The sequence below is a fragment of the Podarcis muralis genome, chromosome 1 (assembly GCF_964188315.1).
Source record: "Podarcis muralis chromosome 1, rPodMur119.hap1.1, whole genome shotgun sequence".
NCBI lineage: Eukaryota > Metazoa > Chordata > Lepidosauria > Squamata > Lacertidae > Podarcis > Podarcis muralis.
In genome coordinates this window covers 8,800,659-8,826,048 of record NC_135655.1, presented here as the reverse complement: position 1 = coordinate 8,826,048, position 25,390 = coordinate 8,800,659, and the positions used below count along the sequence as shown (strand labels likewise).

Genomic DNA, 25,390 nt, shown 5'->3' with positions numbered 1-25,390 from the left:
CAAGATGGGGCAAGCTTGTTTTCTCCTGCTCTGGAGGGTAGGGTCCAAACCAATGGATTCAAGTTCTAAGAAAGGAATAACTTTCTGACAGTAAGAGCTCTTCGCCAGTGGAACGGACTCCTTCGGGAGGTGGTGGATTCTCCTTCCTTGTGTGGGAATGTTCAGGGATGCAGGAGAGAATATATTGTCTGATTATATCCTTTTCCAACTTGTGTTAACAAGTTCCACAATTTAGCAGAGTAACATTCCCCTTTTTTAACTCACAGCAGATGTGTTTGCTCAGGTTCGCTAAAGCCTCTGTAAGAACTGTTCTGGTATTTTCTCCTTATTCCCTCATAAAAGATAAGACATGACACAGTCTTCTACAAAAGTATAAAAAGAGTTTACTCACATATCATTCTGTTCACAGTAGGATCCCAGAAGGCAGACTTAGCTTAGAAAAGTAACATATACCTGGAAACTATCTCATAAGAAGACAGTCCCTTTGTCCTCTCTTGTCTGGAAGCCAAGAGGGCATCTTTGGCTAAGCAGATGTTGCTTCTTCGATGCATGTGGTAAAAAAAGAGACATGGCTGCTCTGCCCTGTGCTTTTGTCGTTACCTGCACAGGTGAGGCCACGCCCACCTCTAGTCACATGCAGAGGAAGTCTGTCCCAGCCCAGAAGGAAACAGGAAGTTTACCTGCTGGCTGGACAAACATTTCTCCCCATGTGTAAACATGTTCACTCTAGGAATGTTGTACTTGACTGCTCTTGTGTTTCACATCCCACACCTTGGAGGTTTTAAAATAGAGGTTGGGTAGCTATCTGCCCTGGATGGTTTGGTTGAGATTCCTGCATTGCAGCGGGTTGGGCTTGATGACCCCTGAGGGTCCCTTAATCATATGATCTCTTTACTTGTACTACTGTGCGTTGTCCTTTTGTGTATGTTTGGTTGTTGGGGTACATCACACCTAGGTGGTTTATATTGTCGATTCCATATAAGGTCCCGAGACATCACCTTGCCAACAAAGGTCCGTATAGTTAAAGCTATGGTTTTCCCAGTAGTGATGTATGGAAGTGAGAGCTGGACCATCAAGAAGGCTGATCGCCAAAGAATTGATGCTTTTGAATTCTGGTGCTGGAGGAGACTCTTGAGAGTCACATGGACTGCAAGAAGATCAAACCTATCCATTCTGAAGAATCAGAATCAGAACTTTATTAGCAAAGCCAACAGGCCACAGCTATGCAAGAATTAAAAATAAAATAAACTAAGAATAAAAGGAGGATAAGAACAAACAGAAGGAGGTCCGTCAGATGAACAAGTCTGTCACTCAGATGGTGGCCCTCAATTTCATAGCTCTCTCGATGTACCTCGCGACCTTCTCTGTTGTCTGACTATCCGTATCAGATAAGAGAAAAAACAGTATAATGTCTTGTGAACGGCCGGGGTTGGGGAGAATGAGTGGAGTAATAATCTCATTCCTTAGGTCTTTGTAAAGGGGGCAGGATAGGAGGACGTGGGACACTGTTTCCGTGTTACCATCTCTACATGGGCAGAGTCGTTTTTCAAATGGAGTCTTTTGGTAACGACCTTCGAGTACGGCAGAGGGAAGAACATCCCATCTAGCCAATGTAAAGGCTCGTCTGTATTTTGGGATGGTTAATTTAAACAAATATGAAGCTGGAAAGTCAAAATGGGAAGGGGGAAAGTAGGTATACCATGGGCACAGTTTCTTTAAGATAGTCAGGTTGTTTTGCCGTTCAATGTCTTTCAGGCGCTGGCCTATTAGACTCTTTGCTTTAATGAGGCCCATTGATAATAGGGATTGCGAATGCAGACCGCATGTAAGGAGTTTTTGATGCACAGTTTTGAACCACATGCTTTTATGAGGGTCTTGCATTACTAGAGGCAGTAGACCAGGTGGATTTAGATTAAGACGAAGCCAATAGTTGAGTGTTCTTTGCCAGGTCTGAGTTTCTACAGATGGAAGGCCGGCCTCGAGTCGTAAAGCTGCGTTTGGAACACAGGAGGGGACGCCGAATATCTGCCTTAGGAATTTAGACTGAACAGTTTCAAGACTGGAGCAGTGGTTCCCCGTCCAGATTTGTGCCCCATACAGTAACTGCGCCAGAGGTTTTGCTTGAAAGACTTCAAAGGCTGCTAGGATGTATCTGCCCCCCTTCGTGTAGAAGAAGCGCGACAGCATCTTAATACTTTGAGCTGCTTTTTCTTTGGCATATTTTTGATGGACATCCCAGGACCCGGTCGACTGGAAAACGATACCCAGATATTTGAAGGCTTTAACCTGTTCAATTATCTGGTCATCCATCCTCCAGCTGTACTGTCTGCATTTCCTTGCAAAAACCATGGTTTTGGTTTTCTGATAGTTTATTACCAGTTGCTCTCTCCTACAGTATGCTGAAAATTCACCTATGAGCCTATTTAAGCCTATTCTTGTTCGAGATAGGAGTATTGCATCATCAGCATACAAAAGCACGGATATTGATTTGTCAGCCAGTTTGGGGGCATGGAAGTCCGGAGATGACAAACAGTTGACCATATCATTGATGTAAAAGTTGAATAGAACTGGGGCCAGGATGCAACCTTGCTTGACCCCCTTGCTGACAGGAACTGGTCCTATAAGGTGGCCATTTAACGAAGTTCTTACATACAACACCGTGTCTTTATATAAACAGCTGATCAGAAATAATAGTCTTTTGTCTATACTTGATGTGCTCAATTTGTCCCAGAGTCTTGCACGTGGAATTGAATCGAAGGCAGCCTTTAGATCAATAAAGGCTGCGTATAGCACCCCACGGGATTTTTTGGCATATTTGTCAATTAAATAGGCTAGGGTGAAGCAATGGTCTATAGTGGATCTGCCCTGCCTGAAACCCGCTTGCTCTTCCGCTAGAATAGCTTCAGTTTCCAGCCAGCTAGTTAGCTTAGGAAATCAGCCCTGAGTGCTCACTGGAAGGACAGATCCTGAAGCTGAGACTCCAGTACTTTGGCCACCTCATGAGAAGTGAAGACTCCCTGGAAAAGACCCTGATGTTGGGAAAGATGAAGGGCACAAGGAGAAGGGGACGACAGAGGACGAGATGGTTGGACAGTGTTCTCAAAGCTACCAGCATGAGTTTTACCAAACTGCGGGAGGCAGTGGAAGACAGAAGTGCCTGGTGTGCTCTGGTCCATGGGGTCACGAAGAGTCGGACATGACTAAACGACTAAACAACAAACTGGGTACTGTTACATTTAAAAAAATAATAAAAATCCCAGGATCAAATTTCCCCAATGAAATCCCAGGAGTACGGTATGACCAACTCCAGTTGGAGACACTAACTTACACTTGGGTTTCTCTTGTTGGTCCGCAGCCCCACTGTTGGCTGTACTACAGGGGCTGTTCTGGGAGGACTTGCCAGACCTGTAGACGGAATTGATGTTGGGATAGCTGGCCTGGACAATTGGCTCTCCGTCATGAGCCGGGGCGCTGTGTCCAAGGAAGACTTTTGCAACGATGAGTTTCCCTGAGAATGGAGAAGAGAAGTTATCGTTTACAAGAACACAAGGCATCAAAACCCCAGAGGAGAGTCCCAAACGACGGAAGCAAAATGAACCAAGCAGCACACACAATGGGTGACCGTTCTTGTCCGGATCTGCCCACACATTAAGGACATCATCAGAGGTCATTCCCCTGGGTGCCATCCAAACAGAGGTGAAGTGGGTGTCAAGATTTTCCTTTGGAGGTGCCCTGACTCGCTGTCCTACAAAATGCCAAATTCCGCCCCCCTTGCGGAACACGTTTTTGCATGTTGTTCTCACTAACGTGTCGCGGGGCTCTCCCAGGGCTAGCGAAGCGCCGGGCTAATCCCGAAGCTTGGGGCGTGCGGAGCTCAGCGTGCCCCAAGCTTCTAGGTGCCGGCAAGGTCTCGCTAGCCCTGGGAGAGCCCCGTGACGTCGTGTGGCTCTCCCAGGGCTAGCGAAGCGCCGCGCCAATCCCGAAGCTTGGGGCGTGCGGAGCTCAGCGCGCCCCAAGCTTCTGGGCGCCAGCAAGGTCTCCGCTAGCGCCCAGAAGCTTGGGGCGCGCTGAGCTCCGCACGCCCCAAGCTTCGGGATTAGCGCTCCGCTAGCCGTGTCTAGGCTGCGGATAGCAGCCTGCTTCCCGGAGCGTCGGGCACCCTGAAAGCAGAGCTCCAGGTGCTTCGGGAACACATCCGCAGCGTGGGGAGCCTTGCAGGAGTTCCCCACAGGGCTCCCCACGCTGCGGATAGCAGCCTGCTGCCTGGCGGGTGGGGCGCCCTGAAGCAGAGCGCCCCTTGCGCCAGGCATACATCCGCAGAGTGGGGAGCCTTGCAGGAGTTCCCCACAAGGCTCCCCACACTGCGGATAGCAGCCTGCTGCCTGGCGGGTGGGGCGCCCTGAAGCAGAGCGCCCCGCCCGCCGGACAGACATCAGCCAGCCCCACAAGCTCGGGGGACAGCAGGGAGGCGCAGCGCCACTATTCCGCTGTTCCTCGACCTGGTTCGGTTTCCCTGACCTGCTTTTGGGGGGGAAATAAAGGGGAAATTTTTTTCCTTTATTTCCCCCCCAAAAAACTAGGTGCGTCCTATGGTCCGGTGCGTCCAATCATGCGAAAAATACGGTACCCGCTCCGGGATCCCACAGCTAATTCTCCCCTGGTCTCCTCACTGGACCAAATAGAACTAACTTAGCCAGCTAGCCCTGGTTATAATCTAATGTTTATTGGATGCATTTTCCCCCTAAATTGATTTTTGAATTTATGGTTATTCACGTTTCATGCCGTTTTTTGTTGCATCAATTAAGTGTTTTAAATTTGTTGTTAGCCGCCCTGAGCCTGGTTTTCTGAACCGGGAATGGCAGGGTATAAATAAAAATCTATTATTATTATTATGGAGAACACCTACTACAGAATCTGGAAATGGATCCCACTTTCACTAGCAGAAAGCATGGCCTCAAAACTTCACACCTCGCTGGACCACCCCGCTAGCACCCAAGGCTCTGTCCCTCTCGTCACAACCTGCTGCATTTATTGCAAGGCCTCTGTGACTTTTCCAGCTGAAAAGGCTTTTTTCATGTGATGGGGGCTTTAAAAATTATTCATGGGTGCTTAGAGCAACCTCTCTATATTTACCACGCCTGAATGTATCCTCGGAGTCCCCCTTGCTTCTGGCTTGCTTTTGCAAATATTCAATTCTTGGACATTCGCAGATACTGAGACTGTTGGAGAGCTGGACGCCTCCTTCGCTTCCAGGCTGCAAAGAGCAACAAAGCAAGTCTGAGTAGGCAGATCCCATTGACCCTTAAATGCCCTCCCAACATTAAACTACAACAAACCTGTTATGTACTGAGTTGCATAATATTCAGAATGCAGCAGTCTGATTGGTCCTAGAATAATAGGATTCAGAATGCAGTAGTCTGATTGGTCCTAGAACAATGGGATTCAGAATGCAGCCGTCTGATTGGTCCTAGAACAATAGGATCCAGAATGCAGCAGTCTGATTGGTCCACAGGAGCCACCCAATCCAACTCCAGATGGAAGGGAATCCGCAACCTGATTAGCCTACAGGAGAATCCCAGAATTAGCCAATCACCTTGCCTCCTGAGTAGGCCAGTGCTGTTGAAATATACTCAGAGTCGAGAGTGGATTTCATGCTCTTTATTCAGCTCATAGTGGTGAGGAGGAATGAAAGTCCCCTCAAAGTATCTGCTTTATATACATTATTTACACAGTGGGCTGCACGTGATTGGCTAATTCCGGAATTCTCCTGTAGGCCAATCAGGTTGTGGATTCACTTCCATCTGGAGCCGGATTGGGTGGCTCCTGAAGACCAATCATACTGCTGCATTGTTCTAGGACCAATCAGACTGCTGCATTTTGGATCCTATTCAACTCAGTACATAACAGCTGACTTCAGTGGAGGCACTGGCGGAGGAAGAGGAGTGCAGGGGGAGCGCACCGTCCCGGCAGCGCAATACCAGTGGGGTGCCATTGTGGCTGCCTCCCTGCCCGCGCTGAGTGCCATGCCCCCAGGACATGCGCTAGCCCCACCCTGCCTGCTCTCTGCCCCCCGATGCCGGATCATGAAGCTCCACCGCTGAGTGGAGGCCTTTTGTTTCTCTTTTTTCTAAGAAATAAAAAGTAGACTTCAATCCTAAGGCTCCCTCGCACGATGAAGTGGCACAGTCTGTAGAAGGCTGTACTACGGAACTTTTCTGAAGATGAAGACGCTAATTCAGACCAAACGCTCTGAAGCCAGAGAGACACAAGAGGTCTCCGTTTAAACTTCCGGTTACCAAGAAGACCAAACTTTAATAAAGGATGGGGAAAGAATTGTAATTTATCTTGGAGATCACTGTAAGCAGATGCCAACCTTAGCAGGATTGCAATAACACTTGTAATGTAGCAAGCACTATGGAGACAGTGATGTTATATAAAATATAGATTATTGGGAAAGGTGCAGTAGAAAAGGTTTAATTAAAAGGACCCATGGAGGGGAGGTGGGAAGTCCAGAGATTCGGAAGAATCTGTAAATGTGAATGGGTGGGGAATAAATAATAAGTTGTTGTTGCTGCTGCTGTTATATACTTGTAAAATCAAATAAAAACTATTTCAAAAAATAAAAAATAAAATAAACTTCCGGTTACCTTTTTTACTTCCTGGAAGCCGTCCTCTAGGATTTGAACCAACTGCTGTTTCTTCAAGGGTACGTCTGGGGGAGATACATAGAAGAGATATTCCAGCATCTTCCTGTAGTTTCTAGATTGGGAAGGTGGGAATAAGAGGGGGGGGGGGAGAACACCTCTAGTACTGGGCACAAGAATGCTCAGGGGCAGGGTACGGGCACACCACTCACGTTTGCATATGATTTGCATATCAAATGAATGCTTTCGGGAAATTAACAAAGAAGGTGGATGGTGTCCCAGCAGCATTGCACTTGCAACCAACATACCTTTTGAAAACAAAGTTTTAAAAGAGAGGGGCAAAGAGGCATGAGATGTGGAGCTTGCTGCTAAAGCGCCTGCTCATGAGACAATCTCCCCCACTCTCCTGTCTCCAGCTGTGGTCTAAACCACTGAGCCTCTTGGGCTTGCCGATCAGAAGGTCGGCGGTTCAAATCCCTGCGACGGGGTGAGCTCCCGCTGTTCGGTCTCAGCTCCTGCCAACCTAGCAGTTCAAAAGCACACCAGTGCAAGTAGATAAATAGGTACTGCTGTGGCGGGAAGGTAAACGGCGTTTCCATGCGCTCTGGTTTCCATCACGGTGTCCTGTGCGCCAGCAGTGGCTTAGTCATGCTGGCCACATGACCCATAAAAGCTGTCTGCGGACAAATGCCAGCTCCCTTGGCCTGAGAAGCGAGCTGAGCGCTGCAACCCCAGAGTCGCCTTTGACTGGACTTAACCGTCCAGGTTCCTTTACCTTTAACTTTACCTACCCTCTCCCTTGTTTGTCCCCAGCTTCTGGTACTCAAAAGGTTTATTTCATCTGAAGCTGGAGATGCTGCCAGCTAAATTACCATGGCCAATAGTGGCTGGCGAAACACTACTCATCTTGTGGGAGTGCCGTGGTATGTTGAAACCCGACATGTGACAAAGCATTAACACTGTGGGTATTCACCCACCCCACTCATACATGAAAACAAAGACCACAACAGCTAACCACAAATGGATAACCACACCCTAGGCCACGGGTGTCAAACACAAGGCCCGCGGGCCGAATCCGGCCCGCCAGACCTCGTCATGTGGCCCGTGTAGCCGCCGCCGGCCGCCAGCCTTCACCTTTTATTCTCACTTTTTTTTTTTGACACAAGAAAGCCGCCTCTTCAGCGCATGTGCGGCAGCCTACAAGCCAGAGAATGTCTGTCCTCTAGCAGTGGCGGCCGTTCTACACAGGAAACCTCCACTTTACATGCATTCATGTAAAGTCCTACAGATACAACCGGCCCTTTGAGGGTGACCAAACTGCTGATGCGGCCCCCGATAAATTTGAGTTTGACACCCCTGCCCTAGGCCAACCCCAACCTCTCTCACCACCAAAGGAACACAAGTGAACAGCAGAGAACCTGCACAAGCAACGCTGACACAAAACCCCACATATATTAAGTAAAATAGAAACATCGCCACTCTTTCCCCCTTTTCTTCCTAATGTCTCAACAAATGAAACTGATTTGTAAAAATGTTACATGGGGAAAAAACACGAGAGAGAGACATTGCACACACTTTTGTAAATCAAGAAAATCTGTAATTTTAAAAATAATAAAAGCAAAACACTGTGGGTGTTTATAAAGAAAAACAGCTTTGACAAGGGAATGTTTTGAGCAGGAAATTTGCATGCGGGGCTGCTTACTCCTTTCCCTGCTAACCAGGTTTCTCTGTAGCCAAAGGATGCAAACCAACTTTGAACTCCGGTTTAAAAACTCTGGTTATAACAAGGGCACCTCACATTTGTCCAGAATTTGCTATCTTGCTGTCTTACTCATCTATAATTAAAAGGAAAAGGAAAACGCACTTACAAGAACTCATTTAAATCTTCTTTGTCCAGAAAGTGTTGAAACTTCTCTTCAAATTTCAGCCTCAGAATCCGGTTGTGCACCCTAATGACGCGATTCACTTTCACTCCTGTGATGCCATGGGTTTTGAAGTCCAAGGCGCAAAATCGGGATAGAATCAATTCATAGCAGGAATTAAACCTGTGTTTAAGAAAACAGAGGACTTTGAGGCTGTTGACGGCTGAGGTATGTGCATCAATTGTGCACTGTAATACCAATTTTTTAAAATGTCAGTTTGTATGTCAGTGGATGGCAAAACAGAAGAAAGACTTGTACACAATAAGCCAATTGTGACGGAACAGAAAATACTGGATGAAAATGCAAATTAATACTGGATGAAATTGCAAATTAATTAATGTTGGAACAGACTGAGGCACATTAGTGAATGGCTTTGATGACTGAATTATGCGTTGTTTTGTGATGTGCTGTAATTGTGCTGCATTTTGATGTATCTTGATTTATTTTGATAGATTTCTGATTGTCATTTTAAGAAGCTTTATAGGAAGCCATTTCACACACAGAAATAAAAATGAACGAATGAAGAATGTGGGCTTTGTGTTTCATTCTGTCTATTCCTGCCATCTGTAGCAGAATTGTTTTTGAGCATTTCTAGATGTTTTAATTACTTTATCTTCTCTGTGTGTACTTAGAGACTTCTGTGGAAATATGAAGAGGTGTAAGAATTAACCTTTTAAGAATATATATCAAGGTTTCAAAAGACAGTATCTCAAAGCAGCTGTACCAGGCATCGCTGGGGGAGCCCTCTTCAAAACGGGTGTTTCCCACTGTTTCCAGTTCAGTCAGCAAAAACTGCACAGCCAAACTACTGGCCTTCTTCTTCTTCTTGACTTCTCCCTGATAAACGGCTTCAACTCTGCAACAAAAAGAGCAGGATCTGTCTTGGCTGGAAGGACCACAATAAATACTAGCTGGTCCTAAAAGATCTACATTGGCTCCCTGTACATTTCCAAGCACCATTCAAAGTGTTGGTGATGACCTTTAAAGCCCTAAATGGCTTTGGCCTTGTATACCTGAAGGAGCTTTTGAATTATGGTGCTGGAAGAGACTCTTGAGAGTCCCATGGACTGCAAGAAGATCAAACCTATCCATTCTTAAGGAAATCAGCCCTGAGGGCTCACTGAAGGACAGATCCTGAAGCTGAGGCTCCAATATTTTGGCCACCTCATGAGAAGAGAAGACTCCCTGGAAAAGACCCTGATGCTGGGAAAGATTAAGGGCACAAGGAGAAGGGGACGACAGAGGACGAGATGGTTGGACGGTGTTCTTGAAGAGACCAACATGAGTTTGACCAAACTGTGGGAGGCAGTGGAAGACAGGAGTGCCTGGCGTGCTCTGGTCCATGGGGGCACGAAGAGTCGGACACAACTAAACAACAACAACAACCTGAAGGAGCGTCTCCACCTGCAACGTCTAGCCTAGTACACTGAGGTCCAGTTCCAAGGGTCTTCTGGCGGTTCCCTCATTGCATGAAGTGAAGTTACAGGGAACCAGGCAGAGGGCCTTCTCGGTAGTGGCGCCCTCCCTGTGGAACACCCTCCCATCAGATGTCAAGGAAATAAACAACTAACTGACTTTTAGAAGACATCTGAAGGGAGCCCTGTATAGGAAAGTTTTTAATGCTCAGTGGTTAGTTGTGTTTTTAGATGACACGCAGGTTTGCATAATGCTTGGAGCCATTTCATAAGAGGCAAGAAAAGTGAAGGAGGAGCAGAGGGAGGATTAAGGAGGAAGAGAAACCCCACTGTGCATTTCACCCCAGGTGTGGGCAGTGAGCACAAGACCTCCAAACCCAAAGCCTACACAAACAGCAGCCCTTGAACATTTCCTGAAACGCACGTACTCCTCTAGCTTTTTGCTCCAGAAATTCACTCTTCTTTTGAGAGCCTCCAGTTTATGCATAAACCACTGCTCAAGGCTCGATTCCTCTGAGGCCTCATCCGGACTCTCAGCTTCCTCGTCAGATTTTTCACAGCCTAAGTTTTGGCTCGAAATAGCTTTGCTCGCCTGTATCTTGCCAGAGGCCTGCAGTTCCACCAGTTCACGTTCCAGCTGTTGGAAAAGGAAACGATGAAAAGAAGTACATGAAAACGCTGAAATCTTTAGGGCTGCACTATGCTTTACATTAAGCATGTCTTGTATTTTATTTTATTTAAAACCATACAAAGCACTGAACGCTTTGGTGTTTGTTTTTTCCTTTCAGAAGCAGCAGCTGCGCATTGGCTCAACCCAGATTGGGACCAAAACACACATCTCCACAAAATTCTCCCATTGAAAAGTCTGTTCTTCCTTTCTCTCTGAAACAAGCAGTACCTTTGAGAGCAAATAGCAAACTGGAGGGGGGGGGGGAGAGATCTGTGTGGGAAGTGTTGGAAGGAAGGAAAGAGTTAACACTGCCTCCTTCTTGCACTGTTGTCTTCTTCTGGATTGGGGCCCCCGCTGGCTGGTTTTTTCCAGAACTATCAGGTGGCCAATGCGCTTCTTTTAAAAAAGAAAGTGTGCTTAACATAATGTGCAGTTTGGCCTTTGATTTCCCAAGTCCAAAGACTGAGCAGCTCTCAAAAGAACCACAAAGCCCATCTCTTCGTATTTGAGAAAAGGTGGGGAAATTTCAGTGGGCTCAAATGTTCATTCTGGGGTGGGTGGGTGATGCTTTTGTTAATTTCATTGTACACAGGTTGTACATTGACAATAAAGGTATTATTATTATTATTATTATTATTAATATTATTATTATTATTATTATTATTACAGTGGTACCTTGGGTTACATACGCTTCAGGTTACATATGCTTCAGGTTACAGACTCTGCTAACCCAGAAATATTACCTCGGGTTAAGAACTTTGCTTCAGGATGAGAACAGAAATCGTGCTCCAGCGGCGCAGCGACAGCAGGAGGCCCCATTAGCTAAAGTGGTGCTTCAGGTTAAGAACGGTTTCAGGTTAAGAACAGACTTCCAGAACGAATTAAGTTCTTAAACCGAGGTACCACTGTATTATTATTATTATTATTATTATTATTATTATTATTATTATTTGTTCAACCACCCTAACAACTAGGCAGGAACTGACAGGGCCAATTGGAGACAAAATCTGTGCTCACACTCCTGTTTACTGTGCAACCAACTATATTTCCAGGGCCAGGTTTTCAATCTCACAACATGACCCAAAACTTTGTAGATACTGTTTGATACTGGTTTCTCAAACCAGCGTCACACCACTTGGGAGTCCTAAAATTTATAACCAGCGCAAACAGCTTTGCACAGGTTAAAGGCACCCCCTGCTCTGTCACTTCTCCCTGGGGTGCACACAAACAGAAACGTAACTGAAGCCATGCTGACCTGAACGGGGGTGGGGGGAGGTCTGTGAAATGCGTGCCTGAGGTGCAGGGGGAAGACCCCTGTCCTCTAAGGCGGCAATGTGAGCACATCTAAAATCCAAGCTCACTGCAACTAAAACCGCCAGTCCCAGAAGCAGGGCCCAACCCAAACGCACTTGGCTGACGCTGCCAAGGGCCGTGCTTACGTTCTTGATGTTGTAGCTGAAATGCTTTATGCGGTCTTCCGGAAGCTTCTGCAGCTTGTGCTTCCTCTCTTTTAGCTTTTCGAGCTCCTCATTAAGCTGCCGCTGGGCGCTCTTGATACGCATGTTGTAGAACATGACCTTTTTCATCACCATGGTCTTCAAAAGATAAAAGGGAAACCAAACGGGGGGAATGTGGAAGGAACAGTCATTGCGCAATGTCACAAAAACCACCCATGGCAACCAAGATGATGATGATGATGATGATGATGATGATATTATTATTATTATTATTATTATTATTATTATTATTATTATTATTATTACCTCACCCATCTGGCTGGGTTTCCCCAGCCACTCTGCGCGGCTTCCAACAGAATATCAAAATACAATAGTCTATTAAACATTAAAAGCTTCCCTAAACAGGACTGCCTTCAGATGTCTTCTAAAAGTCTAGGAGTTGTTTTTCTCTTTGACATCTGGTGGGAGGGCGTTCCACAGGGCAGGTGCCACTACCGAGAAGGCCCTCTGCCTGGTTCCCTGTAACTTGGCTTCTCGCAGCGAGGGAACAGCCAGAAAGCCCTTGGCACTGCAGAACGATGGGAGTGGAGACGCTCCTTCAGGTATACAGGACCAAGGCCGTTTAGGGCTTTAAAGGTCAGCACCAACACTTTGAATTGTGCCCGGAAACGTACTGGGAGCCAGTGTAGGTCTTTCAAGACTGGTGTTATGTTGTCTCGGCGGCCGCTCCCAGTCACCAGTCTAGCTGCCACATTCTGGATTAGTTGTAGTTTCCAGGTCACCTTCAAAGCTAGCCCCACATAGAGCACATTGCAGTAATCCAAGCGGGAGATAACTAGAGCATGCAACACTCTGGCAAGACAGTCCGCGGGCAGGTAGGGTCTCAGCCTGCGTACCAGGTGGAGCTGGTAGACAGCTGCCCTGGATACAGATGATCAAGCTTCTGGGAACCAAGCCTGATGAGGAACGGTTGAGGGAGCTGGGTGTGTTTAGCTTGGAGAAGAGACTGGGAGGAGATAGAATAGCCATCTTCAAATACTTAAAGGGCCGTCACATGGAAGATGGAGCGAGCTTGTTTTCTCCTGCTCTGAAGACTAGGAGACTTAAACTAATGGATTCAAGTTGTGAGAAAGGGAATTCTGATTTAAACAGCAAGAGCAGCTTGATAATGAAATGGACTCCTTCAAAAGGTGGTGGACACTTCTTCCTTGGAGGTTTTTCAGCAGAGGTTGGATGGCCATCTGTCATGGGTGCTTTAGTCGAGATTCCTGCATTGCGGGGGTTTGGACTAGATGACCCTCAGAGTCTCTTCCAACTCTACAGTTCTATGATTCAACCGCATTTAAGTAGGCCCCTAGTCCTGCACAAGCATGACATGGCATGGAGTGGCGTCTTGCAGGAAGGCAGAATAAGGCATCCCATTTCTCTACCACCGCAAGACTGAGTTTGCCATTGTCACACTCAGAGGTGCAGTGAGGTGAGATAGATAGATAGATAGATATAATTTTTATAAAATTTTCTGTTTTACAATTTAAAGTACTCATGTTTACATCCTTAAGATATCAGTGACTTCCCTTCTTCTCTTTCCATGGTTCATTTTACATATCTTATATCCCTGCATATTTTACAAAAACCGTACCAGTCAGTTTTCCATTATTGCATCCATCAAAACTTTTTTACGCTGTTGAATTTATCTTAATGTTGCCAGCGTTTTCAGCTGGACACAATTATTCCCCATATATTCAAAAACGTTTTCCAATCTTCTTCAAACGTACGTTCTTGTTGTTTGCTTATTCTATATGTTAAGTCTGCAAACTGTGCATATTCTGTCAACTTAAGTTGCCATTCTTCTTTGGTTGGGACCTCGCTCGTTTCCCCTTTTTGGGCTAACGAAACATGGGACGCAGTTGTACAATACATAAATAACCTTTTCTGACACCTGGGAATTTCAGTCTGAATTATCCCCAACAGAAAGGACTCTGGTTTTGGGGGGAAATACTTTTAAACTTTTTTTTTTTTTAAAACACAAATAAATAAATAAATAAATGCAAAGACTAATGGTCTTTACACCATGATGGTCACCATCATGTCAATGGATGGGTTTGAACATCATGGTCAGCCAGAGTTGCTGTCTTACCACCGTTGACTGAAAGTATTTTTTTCAATTCATTATGGATCATTTCCCAATACTCTTTTACCCTTTTACTGGTCCACCACATATGAAAGAACGTTGCCTCCACCTCATTGCATCTCTAGCACTTATCTGATTCAGTCTTATACATCTTAGCAAGCCTACTTGGAGTTAAATGCTATCCATGAATCATTTTTAGGTTGTTCCCCTTCAAAGAATAATACGCTGTAAACTTCAAGTCACTTTTCCAGAGTTTTTCCCAGAGGTTAAAATCTATATAATGAGGTGGTCTTAAGGCTCTAGATGTGACGGTCTTACAGCTACCAATGCCCACTTTAGCTGATAATGTATATTACTTCCAGATGTGGCAGGTTAGCCCAGCTGTGTTTGAGGTCCCTCCAGCTCATTTTGGTTAGAAGAAGAAGAAGAAGAGTAGTAGTAGTAGTAGTAGTTTGGATTTGATATCCCGCTTTATCACTACCTGAAGGAGTCTCAAAGCAGCTAACAATCTCCTTTCCCTTCCTCCCCCACAACAAACACTCTGTGAGGTGAGTGAGGCTGAGAGACTTCAGAGAAGTGTGACTAGCCCAAGGTCACCCAGCAGCTGCATGTGGAGGAGCAGGGAAGCGAACCCGATTCACCAGATTACGAGACTACCGCTCTTAACCACTACACCACACTGGCCCTGGAGCTCCACCTCAAAATCCTGCTCTGATGCCACTACCACTGGTCATACTGGAAGAGCCGCACTTGAGGAGGCCTATCGCTGTGAATCAAAGCAAACTCCCCCCTCCCCAAATCACACAGATGCCGGACATGCCAACCAGGTGATCCTATGTCTAATAAAGACATGAGGGAGTCTCCACTGACCTCTGCCAGCTCCTTGATTTGTTTGGAAGATACATCGTATGTGTCGAGCCTCTGGAGCTGAGGGATGTGATACAGGACGTGCGTCGCGTAATTGCAAAGAAGGCAAACCGGATTGGGGTCGTACTGGGGGTCGTTCAGGCAGAGATCGACTAAACGAGGCAGCCTGGCCAAATTGGTTATTTCCTGTTGAGAAAAGCGGGGACAAGCAAGATCGTATCCCTCCTAGCGCATCCCATTTCCTGAGATATTCTGGGCGAGATCCAACCGTGCCGACTCACTCGCACGCCAGAAATCTGCTTCTCACGCCTCCAGCCCCACAAAATCTGATCAGCGGTGGTGGTGCATAGGGCGTCGCAGGAGGGAGGAGAAGTCTTTGCACTTCGCCACAATGAGTTGGATCTCGCCCCCTGCGTTTTATCTGCCAGAGAAATCTTGAAGGGGCAAGAGGATTGCGGGGGGGGGGGGCGGGGGACTTCAGCCTCAAGGTGGATAAAAATAAATGGTTTTTTAAAAAATAAATCAATAAAATCAGATTTTTAAAAATTTAAATTGGATTTTTAAAATAAATTGCTTTTGGAGGAAAAGTCTTTCCAAAGATAGTTTTATATTTAAGTTACATTATATTCCAAATGCTATTCATCAGGAAATAAGGATTTGATAAAGTTTTTCACGCGTGCTAAAACTCAGTCTAAGTTTTTTTTTTAAATTGTTTAACCACATCAGTTAACAAACATGGATATATATGCTATAATGTTATTGTTTTAGTTAAGTAAATTATTTAAATTGTTATGAAGGAAATCATTATTTTTCTCCTTCCAATAAAGTACAGCAGAAAAGTTGTCCAAATATAAAAAGTTAACTTATTAAACCTCACTATAATTTCATAATTATCAGTCTATGTATTTCTAATAGTATAACCAAATCAGTAATTTTTGATTTAACTGTAAAAACTACTCTGAAAATTTATTATTCCAAAAATGTAACCTTCATCTGGTTGTAAATATTAAGATTACACCAGCAAGAATGAGTCTTTCTGTAAAAATAAAAAAAAAAATTAAATCAAGTTTGATTTAAATCAAATCCACCCTGTTCCACATTAAGCCTTTTAAACCAACTTTGTCACGGAGCTACCACACTGGTGTGGTGCAGTGTATTAAAAACAGAAGGTTCCAGATTAAATCCCTGGCATCTCTGGTTGGGACCCAGGAAAGTGGGTGCCAATCAACGTGAACTGCTGCATAGTCAATAGCAACTTGGTGAGCCTAATTGCATGATCGCTTCAGTCCATGGCAGCCAAGGGAAGTATCAGGACTTGAGCCAGCAAGCAGCTCTTGAGGTGGTGACCTGCAGGATGTCACCTGCACTGATGGCTGAAAGATAGAGGCCATGTTGTTGTATACCTGAAGGAGCATCTCCATCCCCATCGTTCAGCCTGGACACTGACGTCCAGTGCCAAGGGCCTTCTGGCGGTTCCCTCGCTGCGAGAAGTGAGGTTACAGGGAACCAGGCAGAGGGCCTTCTCGGTAGTGGAACCCACCCTGTGGAATGTCCACCCAGCAGATGTCAAGGCAATAAACAACTATTTTCCTTTAAAAGACAACTGAAGGTGGCCCTGTTTAGGGAAGTTTTTTATGTCTGACGCTGTATTGTTTTTAATATTCGGTTGGAAGCTGCCCAGAGTGGCTGGGGAAACCCAGCCAGATGGGCGGGGTATAAATAATAAATTATTATTATTATATTATTATATCTGAAGGCAGCCCTGTTTAGGGAAGTTTGTAATGACTGATGTTTTAATGTATTTTTTATTTCCTGTTGGAAACCGCCCAGAGCGGCTGGGGAAACCCAGCCAGATGGGCGGGGTATAAGTAATAAATATTATTATTATTATTATTATTATTATTATTATTATTATTATTGGCATCCATCTGTCTCTCGAGACAATGGAGTACATCTCCAGGGGTGAAGTCAAACCTCTGCGTTAGCAGCAACGAAGTGACATACGCTGGACACAAGCCTGGGCAGTGTGTATGGAGGTCCTGGGCTACCCAGGCGACAAGGCCCTCCCTCTCGGTCTGGCTGAGGTGGTCCAAAGGAAAGCAGAGCAGGATGTTTGACACCCACCTTGGCTGCAGGAATACAAGGCACCATCCAACCATCTTAGGGACTCCACTCTGGATTTGCATATGTTTATGTTTTAGCCCTATCTTCTCTTGAAGGTGTCTCAGAAGGCAGCAGAACTTTAGGATCAGAGTTTTCCTTCTCCTAGATGGGCTCCCTTCCCAGGTGGACGAGCCCCACATGCCCCTCACTTCCCTCTACAGCACGTGCAGAAACTGCCTTCTTGACTGATCGACCCACTATTGGTCTTGTCTGCTCAATCCGCCTGAGCCTGTCTTCACATGTAGGGGAAATCCCTAATTCACGGAGGGTTTGAGATCCATCAGCTCCCCTCACCTTGGTTAGGCAGCCAGTTGGAGCCATTTCCTGGGGTGGGGCTGCCATTGCATGCTGACAGCTTCTAGGAGCCACAGGTGAGACCTCAGTCCAGGGTATGAATGAATTTTATTATTACAGTCACAGACCAGTTTCAGCTCACTTACAATATCAGGAAAATCATAAAACACAACAGGAATATATTGAATTGCAATTGGGTATAACAGAGACAATTCAGATATCGCAGCAGTTAAAAATATAGATTAAATCTTGATCACTAAAATATAACCTAAAATTGTCCTTTAAAACCTGAATCATTTTGGTAGTACAGCTTGTTCCCTAAGTTTTATGGAGTGCAGGGTAGTTTTATAGTGGCCGTGGCAAACTTAATATTAGCAACCTTGATGGTACCCGATTGCCTTTAAATGTTTTTAGGTACTTAAAGTATTTGTAGATTTTTTTTACAGCTAAAATATCTTTTGATTTTAGTTTAAATCTTATTTTTTAGGTTAAATTTTATTTTTTAAACATGTTGATGTTTGCTGCCCTGGGCTCTTTCGGGAGGAAGGGGTAGGACAGAAATGGCATACATGCAGTACATAAATAAAGTAAGTAAAGTAGGTAGGGATTTAGCCTGAGCACCATGAGCCCTGGCAGCCAGAATCCAGCACAGACCTTAAAGGATGATATTCGGTTGCCAGACAGATTTAATTTTTCTATATTTGCACTGGGATCCAAGCGATATCCTAAAAAAGAAGAAGAAGAAAATCACGTGTGACAGGGCTTGTTCCTGTTCCTGCAGTCTCTTCCTAGCTGCATTCCAAGGACTCCCAGCCAATTGTAATATGGGCAGATCTACACCATCCATTTAAAGCACACGCAACACCAATGGCTTCCCCCAAAGAATCCTGGGAACTGTAGTCTGTCAAGGATGCTGGGCACTGTGGCTTCATGAGCGTGGAACTACAGTTCCCAGGATTCTTTGGGAGAAAAGAGGCACTTTAACTGTAGGGTGTGGATCTGCCCTACGGAAGGGCCTGTGCCAATGCACTGGAACAATACCTATCATATTGGCCTGAATATAAGCTGCACTTTTTTCCAAATTCGGGCCCTGAAAAGTTAAAGTGTGGCTTATATTTGTGACCTTACTGCATGACCTTACTGCGCGGCTCTCCACCCCCCAAGGAAGCAGCCTGGGAGTGTGGGGCAGTGGCGCACCGCCCGCCCAGGGGAGGTAGTGCTGGGAAATAAGCCTTGAATTTTAAAGGTGCGGTTTATTTGCAGGTGCAGCTTATATTCAGGCCACTTTGGTATCAGGTGCATGCCTGATGTATGTGCGACTCCCGCATCCTGCGCTGGGAAGAGTAGCTGTGTTTGCCCATGTTGCCGCATGGCAAACGAGTCTTGTTGCAGATTAGGTAAAGGTAAAGGGACCCCTGACCATTAGGTCCAGTCGTGACCGACTCTGGGGTTGCGGCGCTCATCTCACTTTACTGGCCGAGGGAGCCGGCGTATAGATTCCAGGTCATGTGGCCAGCATGACTAAGCCGCTTCAGGCGAACCAGAGCAGTGCACGGAAACGCCGTTTACCTTCCCGCCGGAGCGGTACCTATTTATCTACTTGCACTTTGATGTGCTTTCGAACTGCTAGGTTGGCAGGAGCAGGGACTGAGAAACGGGAGCTCACCCCGTCACAGGGATTCGAACCGCTGACCTTCTGATCGGCAAGTCCTAGGCTCTGTGGTTTAACCCACAGCGCCACCCTCATCCCTTGTTGCAGATTAAAGACTCACAAATTGTTACACAAAGCTTTCGTGGACCAGAATCCTCTACATTGGTTGTATTTTTTTATTTGATTCTTTTTTTATTGAATTCATATACCGCCCTATACCTGCAGGTCTCAGGACGGTTCGCAGGATGCATTTAAGTGCACTCCTCAGTACCTGCAACCGAGGATCACACCACTGCCACATAAAGTGGACTCTCATCCATAAAATGTCTAATGCCATAAGGCAGTTGTGAGTCTTCAAGGGGCCACCAAGACCAGGGCAGAACAACCCACAGACACTTCCAAAGCCTCGACAGGTGCAAAGCAGAAGGAGTGTGATGTATGCAACTTTCTTTTCATATCCAGTTTGAGAAACAACGTCAGCTTCTCATTCTTCTAAGGCAGGGGTGGGAGCTGGGTGCTGGGTGCTGTTGAACTAAAACTCCCGTCACCTGGCCAATTTGACTAGAGCCGATGAGAGACAGGAGTCCAGCAACGTTTGGTAAGAAGAATTCAGAAGAGTATTACGCAGCCCTTTAAAGACCATATACACTAAAACGAAGCCATTTCCCGTCCCCGAGGAGATGACGTTGTGGCATGGGAGCAAGCCCTCCCCACGCGCATGGGGCAGGATTGCCCCTGCACCATTGGTTGGTCCTCGGCCGCGTCAACCCAAGGCTGTCCAATCCAGACGGTCCGGGGGCGTGGCACGGGCTATTTAAACTGCCCACAGCCTAGGACATGTTCCTTTTCTCCCTGCTCGGTCAGTTCTTCCACCCCTCCTCCTTTAGGTTAGGCTCTTTATCTCCTGACCTTGCTATGGACTTCGGTTGGTCGCCTGTTTTTTAACAGGGGCCTGGCAGGAATTTTTCCCACTTGGCAAATTGGCACTGGCCTTTTGGTTTTTCACCTACCTCGTAGCAATTCGTCACAACTTTGTAAGGTTTGGCGATTAGGCATTGGAGTATTAGGCTGAAGATGAGGGGAGGTAGTGGCCATCACCTACCCCTCCTATTTCAAGGGTATTCCGTTAAAGGAATCTGAGGGGCATGGTCCCGTCTGAAGCCCCAGACGGGGAGCTAGGGCCATGGCACGACCCCTAGCGGTGACCCTGGGGGAGTTCCTAGTTGATGTGCATCGGCAGGGCTCCCCCTTCAGATGGTCAACTCTTTCAACACTCCTGCAGATGGGCAGGAGTCAGATATAGTCATGTGGTTTCCAATGCCTAAGCCAATACCACTCACATTCTGTAACCAATAAAGTTGTGGCCTTTTCTGTCCATTAACCTAAAATACTGTTTCATGTGTCTTTATTCCACTTCCCGGGAGGGTCTGGAACTGTGGGATGTGAAACACAAGAGCAGTCAAGTACAACATTCCTAAAGTGAACATGTTTAGACATGGGGAGGGATGTTTGTCCAGCCAGCAAGTAAACTTCCTGTTTCCTTCTGGGCTGGGACAGACTCCCTCTGCATGTGACTTCCAGCCAAGAGAGGACAAAGGGACTGTCTTCTTATGAGATAGATTCCAAGTGTATTTTACTTCATTAAGCTAAGTCTGCCTTCTGGGATCTGATTGTGAACAGAATGTGAGTAAACTCTTTTTATACTTTTGTAGAAGACTGTGTCGTCTCTTCTATTTTACGAGGGAATCAGGGGAAAATACCAGAATAGTTATTATAGAGGCTTTAGCGAGCCTGAGCAAACGCTGCCGTTGCAAAGCTTAAAATAAAGGGGAATGTGTTACTCTGCTGAAATTGGGGAACTTGTTGACACAAGTTGGATAAGGATATAATCAGACAATATATCCTCTCCTGCATCCCTGAACATTCCCACAGGAACCTTGCCACACAAAGAAAGGCACATGCATTCCATCTTTCGCCTTAGCATCAAATGTCGGTGCAGAAACTGCTGAGTGGGCTTTGGAGAGTCCCCAGTCTCTTCTTGCCTTTGTCTCAATGGCTCTAGAGCACAGCAGTTTTCCTCTTCTCCCCCATTATCATTTAGAAAACGGCCCACGTTCCCTCCCCAAGACTTGTCCTCTATACTTTCAGCTGTGCAGAAACGTGACTCGACATTTTAAAAGCATCACCTACCAATCTTGCCAATTAAATTCCCCGCGAGATTGACATCCTTCAATTTTTGCAGCGTACTCAGCCCCTGTAAACATTTGTAAGGAACAGACTTCAGGGTCACGGAATACCTCAAAGCTTTAATAAATGCAGGGTTATTCCTGTCGGGTGACAGTGCTGATCACGGAATGATGAGGTTTTTAATCAATCAAGTTTAGTTCTTCAGACATGACATGTGCCAACTTACGTTAGCAGAACAAACGCTTTTGGAAATGTTAACATCAAACTGCACATCTAATATGCTGTGATAAATACATTCTGTGGCACTTCGAAAACTAGCAAGTGGGCTCCAGCCCAGAAAAGCTTATTGATAACAAATCTCTTAAGCCTTTACGGTGCCACATAACTCTTTGATAACAACTTTCAGAGGGAAAACAAAGAGTTTAGGTGGTTCTCTACCTCTTCACTAGTGCTCAACAATCTTGGGCAGTTTCCTGGGCTTAAATTTAGTCTAATGGCTTTCCTTAAACAATTCCTGGGTGTGAGAATCCTCAGTTATAGGCCCATAGTCTCCCCCTGCTACTGAACCACAGTTCACTGGGTTCTCTGGAAAAACAGAATGCCAATTTTTTAAAATCAGCTGAATGGTACAATCGTATATATGTCTCCCCAGAAGCAAAGGTAAAGGGCCCCTGGACGGTTAAGTCCAGTCAAAGGTGGTTATGGGGTTGCAGCGCTCATCTCGCTTTCAGGCTGAGGGAGCCAGCGTTTGTCCGCAGTTTTTCCGGGTCATGTGGCCAGCAGGACTAAGCCGCTTCTGGCGCAACGGAACACTGAAACCAGAGCAGCGCACGGAAACACTGTTTACCTTCCCGCCGCAGCGGTACCCATTTATCTACTTGCACTGGTGTGCGTTCAAACTGCTAGGCTGGCAGGAGCTGGGACAGAGCAACGGGAGCTCACCCCATCACAGGGATTGGAACCGCCGACCTCAGAAGTACGGACCATTCAGCTGAATAGGACTTACTCCAAGGTAACTGTGTATGTGATTATATTGCATTTATATTACACCTTGCATTTATATGGCACCTTTTCTTCCATCATGAAACCTAAGGCGATCTATTTGTGGTTCATGGAAAGCCACTCATCCAAAAAACAAACCAGACCCAGGACTCCTTAGCTTAAGCAAAGTGGTGCCTCCATGTGCCTTCAGACCGTACCCTGAGAGTCTGTAAACTACATGGCCGCAGTCTGAATAAGCCTCCCTAAGTGAGGGCGTGCTTTTCCCCCACACTGACTGAACATAGACCATGGATTTCTCCATTCCCGAGCCCCTAAGAATTGAAAACAAGGTTGAGGTTTGTAATATACACACGTCCAAGCTTCTGCCTCTGGTAAGCAGGTCTGGTATTTCAAAAACCTGGAAAGCTTGTCTGACCCAGAGATGACAGTGGGAGAAACGAGGCAAAGCCTCTCTCAAGAGTAAAAAGGTAAAGGACCCCTGACAGTTACCGTATTTTTCGCTCCATAAGACGTACTTTTTCCCTCCTAAAAAGTAAGGGGAAATGTGTGTGCGTCTTATGAAGCGAATGCAGGGGGGAGGCAGGCAGGAAAAGCCCCCAAGAGCCACACACAAGCTCCGCGAGGCTTTTCCCCAGGAGGGAGAAGGGACTGACGTGGCCAGTCAGTCCCTTCTCCCTCCTTGTAGAAAAGCCCACAGGAGCTGCATGCTCCTTAAAGGGTGCATGGCTCCTGTGGGCTTTTGTGGGAGGTGGGGGAATTGCCATAGCCGCGCGCAGCCTCTCCCGGCCGGAGAGGCTGCGCGTGGCTATGGCAAAAGCCAAGACAGACAGCGGAATGGATCCTGCTTGCTGTCTTTGCTTCCTCTTTAGCTCTTTGGGGCGGGGGGGGGGGGGGGAATAATATTTTTTTTCTTGATTTCCCCCTCTAAAAACTAGGTGCGCCTTATGGTCAGGTGTGCCTTATGGAGCGAAGAATACGGTAAGTCCAGTCGCAGACGACTATGGGGTTGTGGCGCTCATCTCGCTTTACAGGCCGAGGGAGCCGATATTTGTCTGCAGACAGTTTTTCCAGGTCATGAGGCCAGCATGACTAAGCCGCTTCTAGCGCAATGGAACACCGAGACCAGAGCAGCGCACGGAAACACCGTTTACCTTCCCGCCAGAGCGGTACCTATTTATCTACTTGCATTTTTTGGCATGCTTTCAAACTGCTAGGTTGACCAGGAAGCTGGGACTGAGCAATGGGAGCTCACCTCACCGCAGGGATTCAAACCACGACCTTCTGATGGGCAAGCCCAAGAGGCTTTAGACTGTTCTGTGTCTAGCCAAGATTGCATTGCTATGCAGGGACCATATGCAGCTGTCACACGCTTTGCTCAGCAAGTTCCAGATCATTTAGCACATCTACAATTGAAATTAAGCTTCTCAACACTACCTGGGCAAACAGGACACAGGAGATGTATGTTGGCTGGGCCATCCCTGTACTAATGAATTTAATTTATTGGATTTATAACACATCTTTTCGTCCAAGGAGCATTAGGGGATGGGTGATTTCTCAATATATCGTCCAAAACCAGTTTGAAGTCTGTATCATGATATTTGTTTCATAATTTTTGTCCTGGAAATATATGGTGTGGGCGGGTCAGTGGGTGTGCTATGCAAATATCACAATGTGGGGGAAACCGTGAAGCTAACCAAAGCCTCTACAGAGCTCCATCCTTATATCAGACATTGTGATTTATCAGTATATCACGATGTTTAGCTAGTGATCTATCGTGAAGTTGAAAAGCACATATAGCCTTGCTCTCCGCCTCTATGTAATTCCATCCTTATTTCAGACATTGTGATATATCAATATATCACGATGTTCAGCTGGTGATATATCGTGATGTTGAAAACCAGGTATCGTCGAGCCCTAGTGTGTGGGGTTCCCTCCTTCCTCATTTAATCCTTACAACCCTGTGGGGTAGGACTAGAGGCAGTGATTGGCCCAAGGTCACTCAGTGAGTGTCATGGCCGAGTGGGGATTTGAACACTGATCTCCCTGGTCCCGGTCCAAACTCTAAACATTCCACTGCACTGGCTCTCAAGGACACCTGTTCGAAGGTGCTTGTGGCATCACTGTGATAACATGCACCAATTGTCCTGCCCCAACCAGAAGAGTCAGACAGGAACGAATGGCCAAAACAAACAAACAAAACCTCACCTCTATTTCCCTAATCTGGTTCCCATTAAGCCAAACAACTTCCAGCTTTGTTAGCTTCTCCAGATTCTCAATAGTTGAAATCATGTTGCAATAGAGGTAAAGCTTTTGCAGCAAAGCACATCTTTGCAAACCATCGATCTTCTGAAAAGAAGGGAGCGTGCGTCAGTTTTAAGCACCAGCCGAAAATGGGAGAAAAGTGCACGCTTGAGTAAAATTACCTTGTCGGGGGAAATCCCACCAATCGCAGGCCCACCAAAGATGTTCCAGCCAGCCAATCAGACATGCTCTTTTCCAGGAAACTCAGTTCCCTTACCCTTTTCACCCCCTCAGCCCCCCACTCCTGGACTTCAAAATGAGAGGGAAAGCCAGCTGGTCAAGGGCCCATCCACCCTTCCTTGCCCACTGGAAAATAAAAGGCTAAAATAAAAGCCTATTAAGCCCACTTACTGTCAAGCAGCATTCGGCCACCCATAGCTCTTTAAGTACCAGGCAGTACTGCAGGTCAGAAATCTCTTGGATGGCCTGTCTGACGAGAACCAGCCTCGTTAAATTGGGGAAATGTGACAGGCCAACTATTCTGGGGTAGCCAGAGAAAAACATCTCCAGGCTCCTCACCGAAGATCCCTCTAGGTCAATTCTGTCATAAGACAGTCCATTACAGGTACACTGGAAGAAGAGAGACACAACCACTGTTATTGATCTCCTTCTAGATGAGAAAGAGAAGTCAAGCGCATGCCAAAATGTGTCATTGATGTCGTTGGCTATGTTTAATAATAATAATA

At 46.1% G+C, this 25,390-nt stretch overlaps 1 protein-coding gene and 1 long non-coding RNA gene across 3 annotated transcripts in view; one reads left to right on the top strand and one right to left on the bottom strand.

Moving 5' to 3' along the window:
- LRRC9 (leucine rich repeat containing 9) overlaps window positions 1-25,390 on the bottom strand; it is a 76,136-nt gene that overhangs the window by 46,274 nt on the left and 4,472 nt on the right. The window contains exons 4-15 of one of the 2 annotated variants that reach the window (XM_077920883.1): window positions 25,056-25,274; window positions 24,609-24,749; window positions 21,405-21,468; window positions 18,218-18,288; window positions 15,110-15,292; window positions 12,091-12,246; window positions 10,410-10,618; window positions 9,291-9,422; window positions 8,513-8,689; window positions 6,648-6,759; window positions 5,134-5,254; window positions 3,329-3,508 (exon numbers count right to left, since the gene is read on the bottom strand). In XM_077920883.1, coding sequence (XP_077777009.1) covers window positions 3,329-3,508; window positions 5,134-5,254; window positions 6,648-6,759; window positions 8,513-8,689; window positions 9,291-9,422; window positions 10,410-10,618; window positions 12,091-12,246; window positions 15,110-15,292; window positions 18,218-18,288; window positions 21,405-21,468; window positions 24,609-24,749; window positions 25,056-25,274 — 1,765 coding nt within the window. The remainder of the gene's footprint in view (window positions 1-3,328; window positions 3,509-5,133; window positions 5,255-6,647; window positions 6,760-8,512; window positions 8,690-9,290; window positions 9,423-10,409; window positions 10,619-12,090; window positions 12,247-15,109; window positions 15,293-18,217; window positions 18,289-21,404; window positions 21,469-24,608; window positions 24,750-25,055; window positions 25,275-25,390) is intronic. The other variant, XM_077920906.1, reaches the window with a different exon arrangement.
- Window positions 20,775-25,390, top strand: part of LOC144325941 (uncharacterized) — a 151,706-nt gene continuing 147,090 nt past the window's right edge. Inside the window, exons 1-2 of the long non-coding RNA XR_013391111.1 lie at window positions 20,775-20,897; window positions 22,054-22,413. This is a non-coding gene — a long non-coding RNA (uncharacterized LOC144325941). The remainder of the gene's footprint in view (window positions 20,898-22,053; window positions 22,414-25,390) is intronic.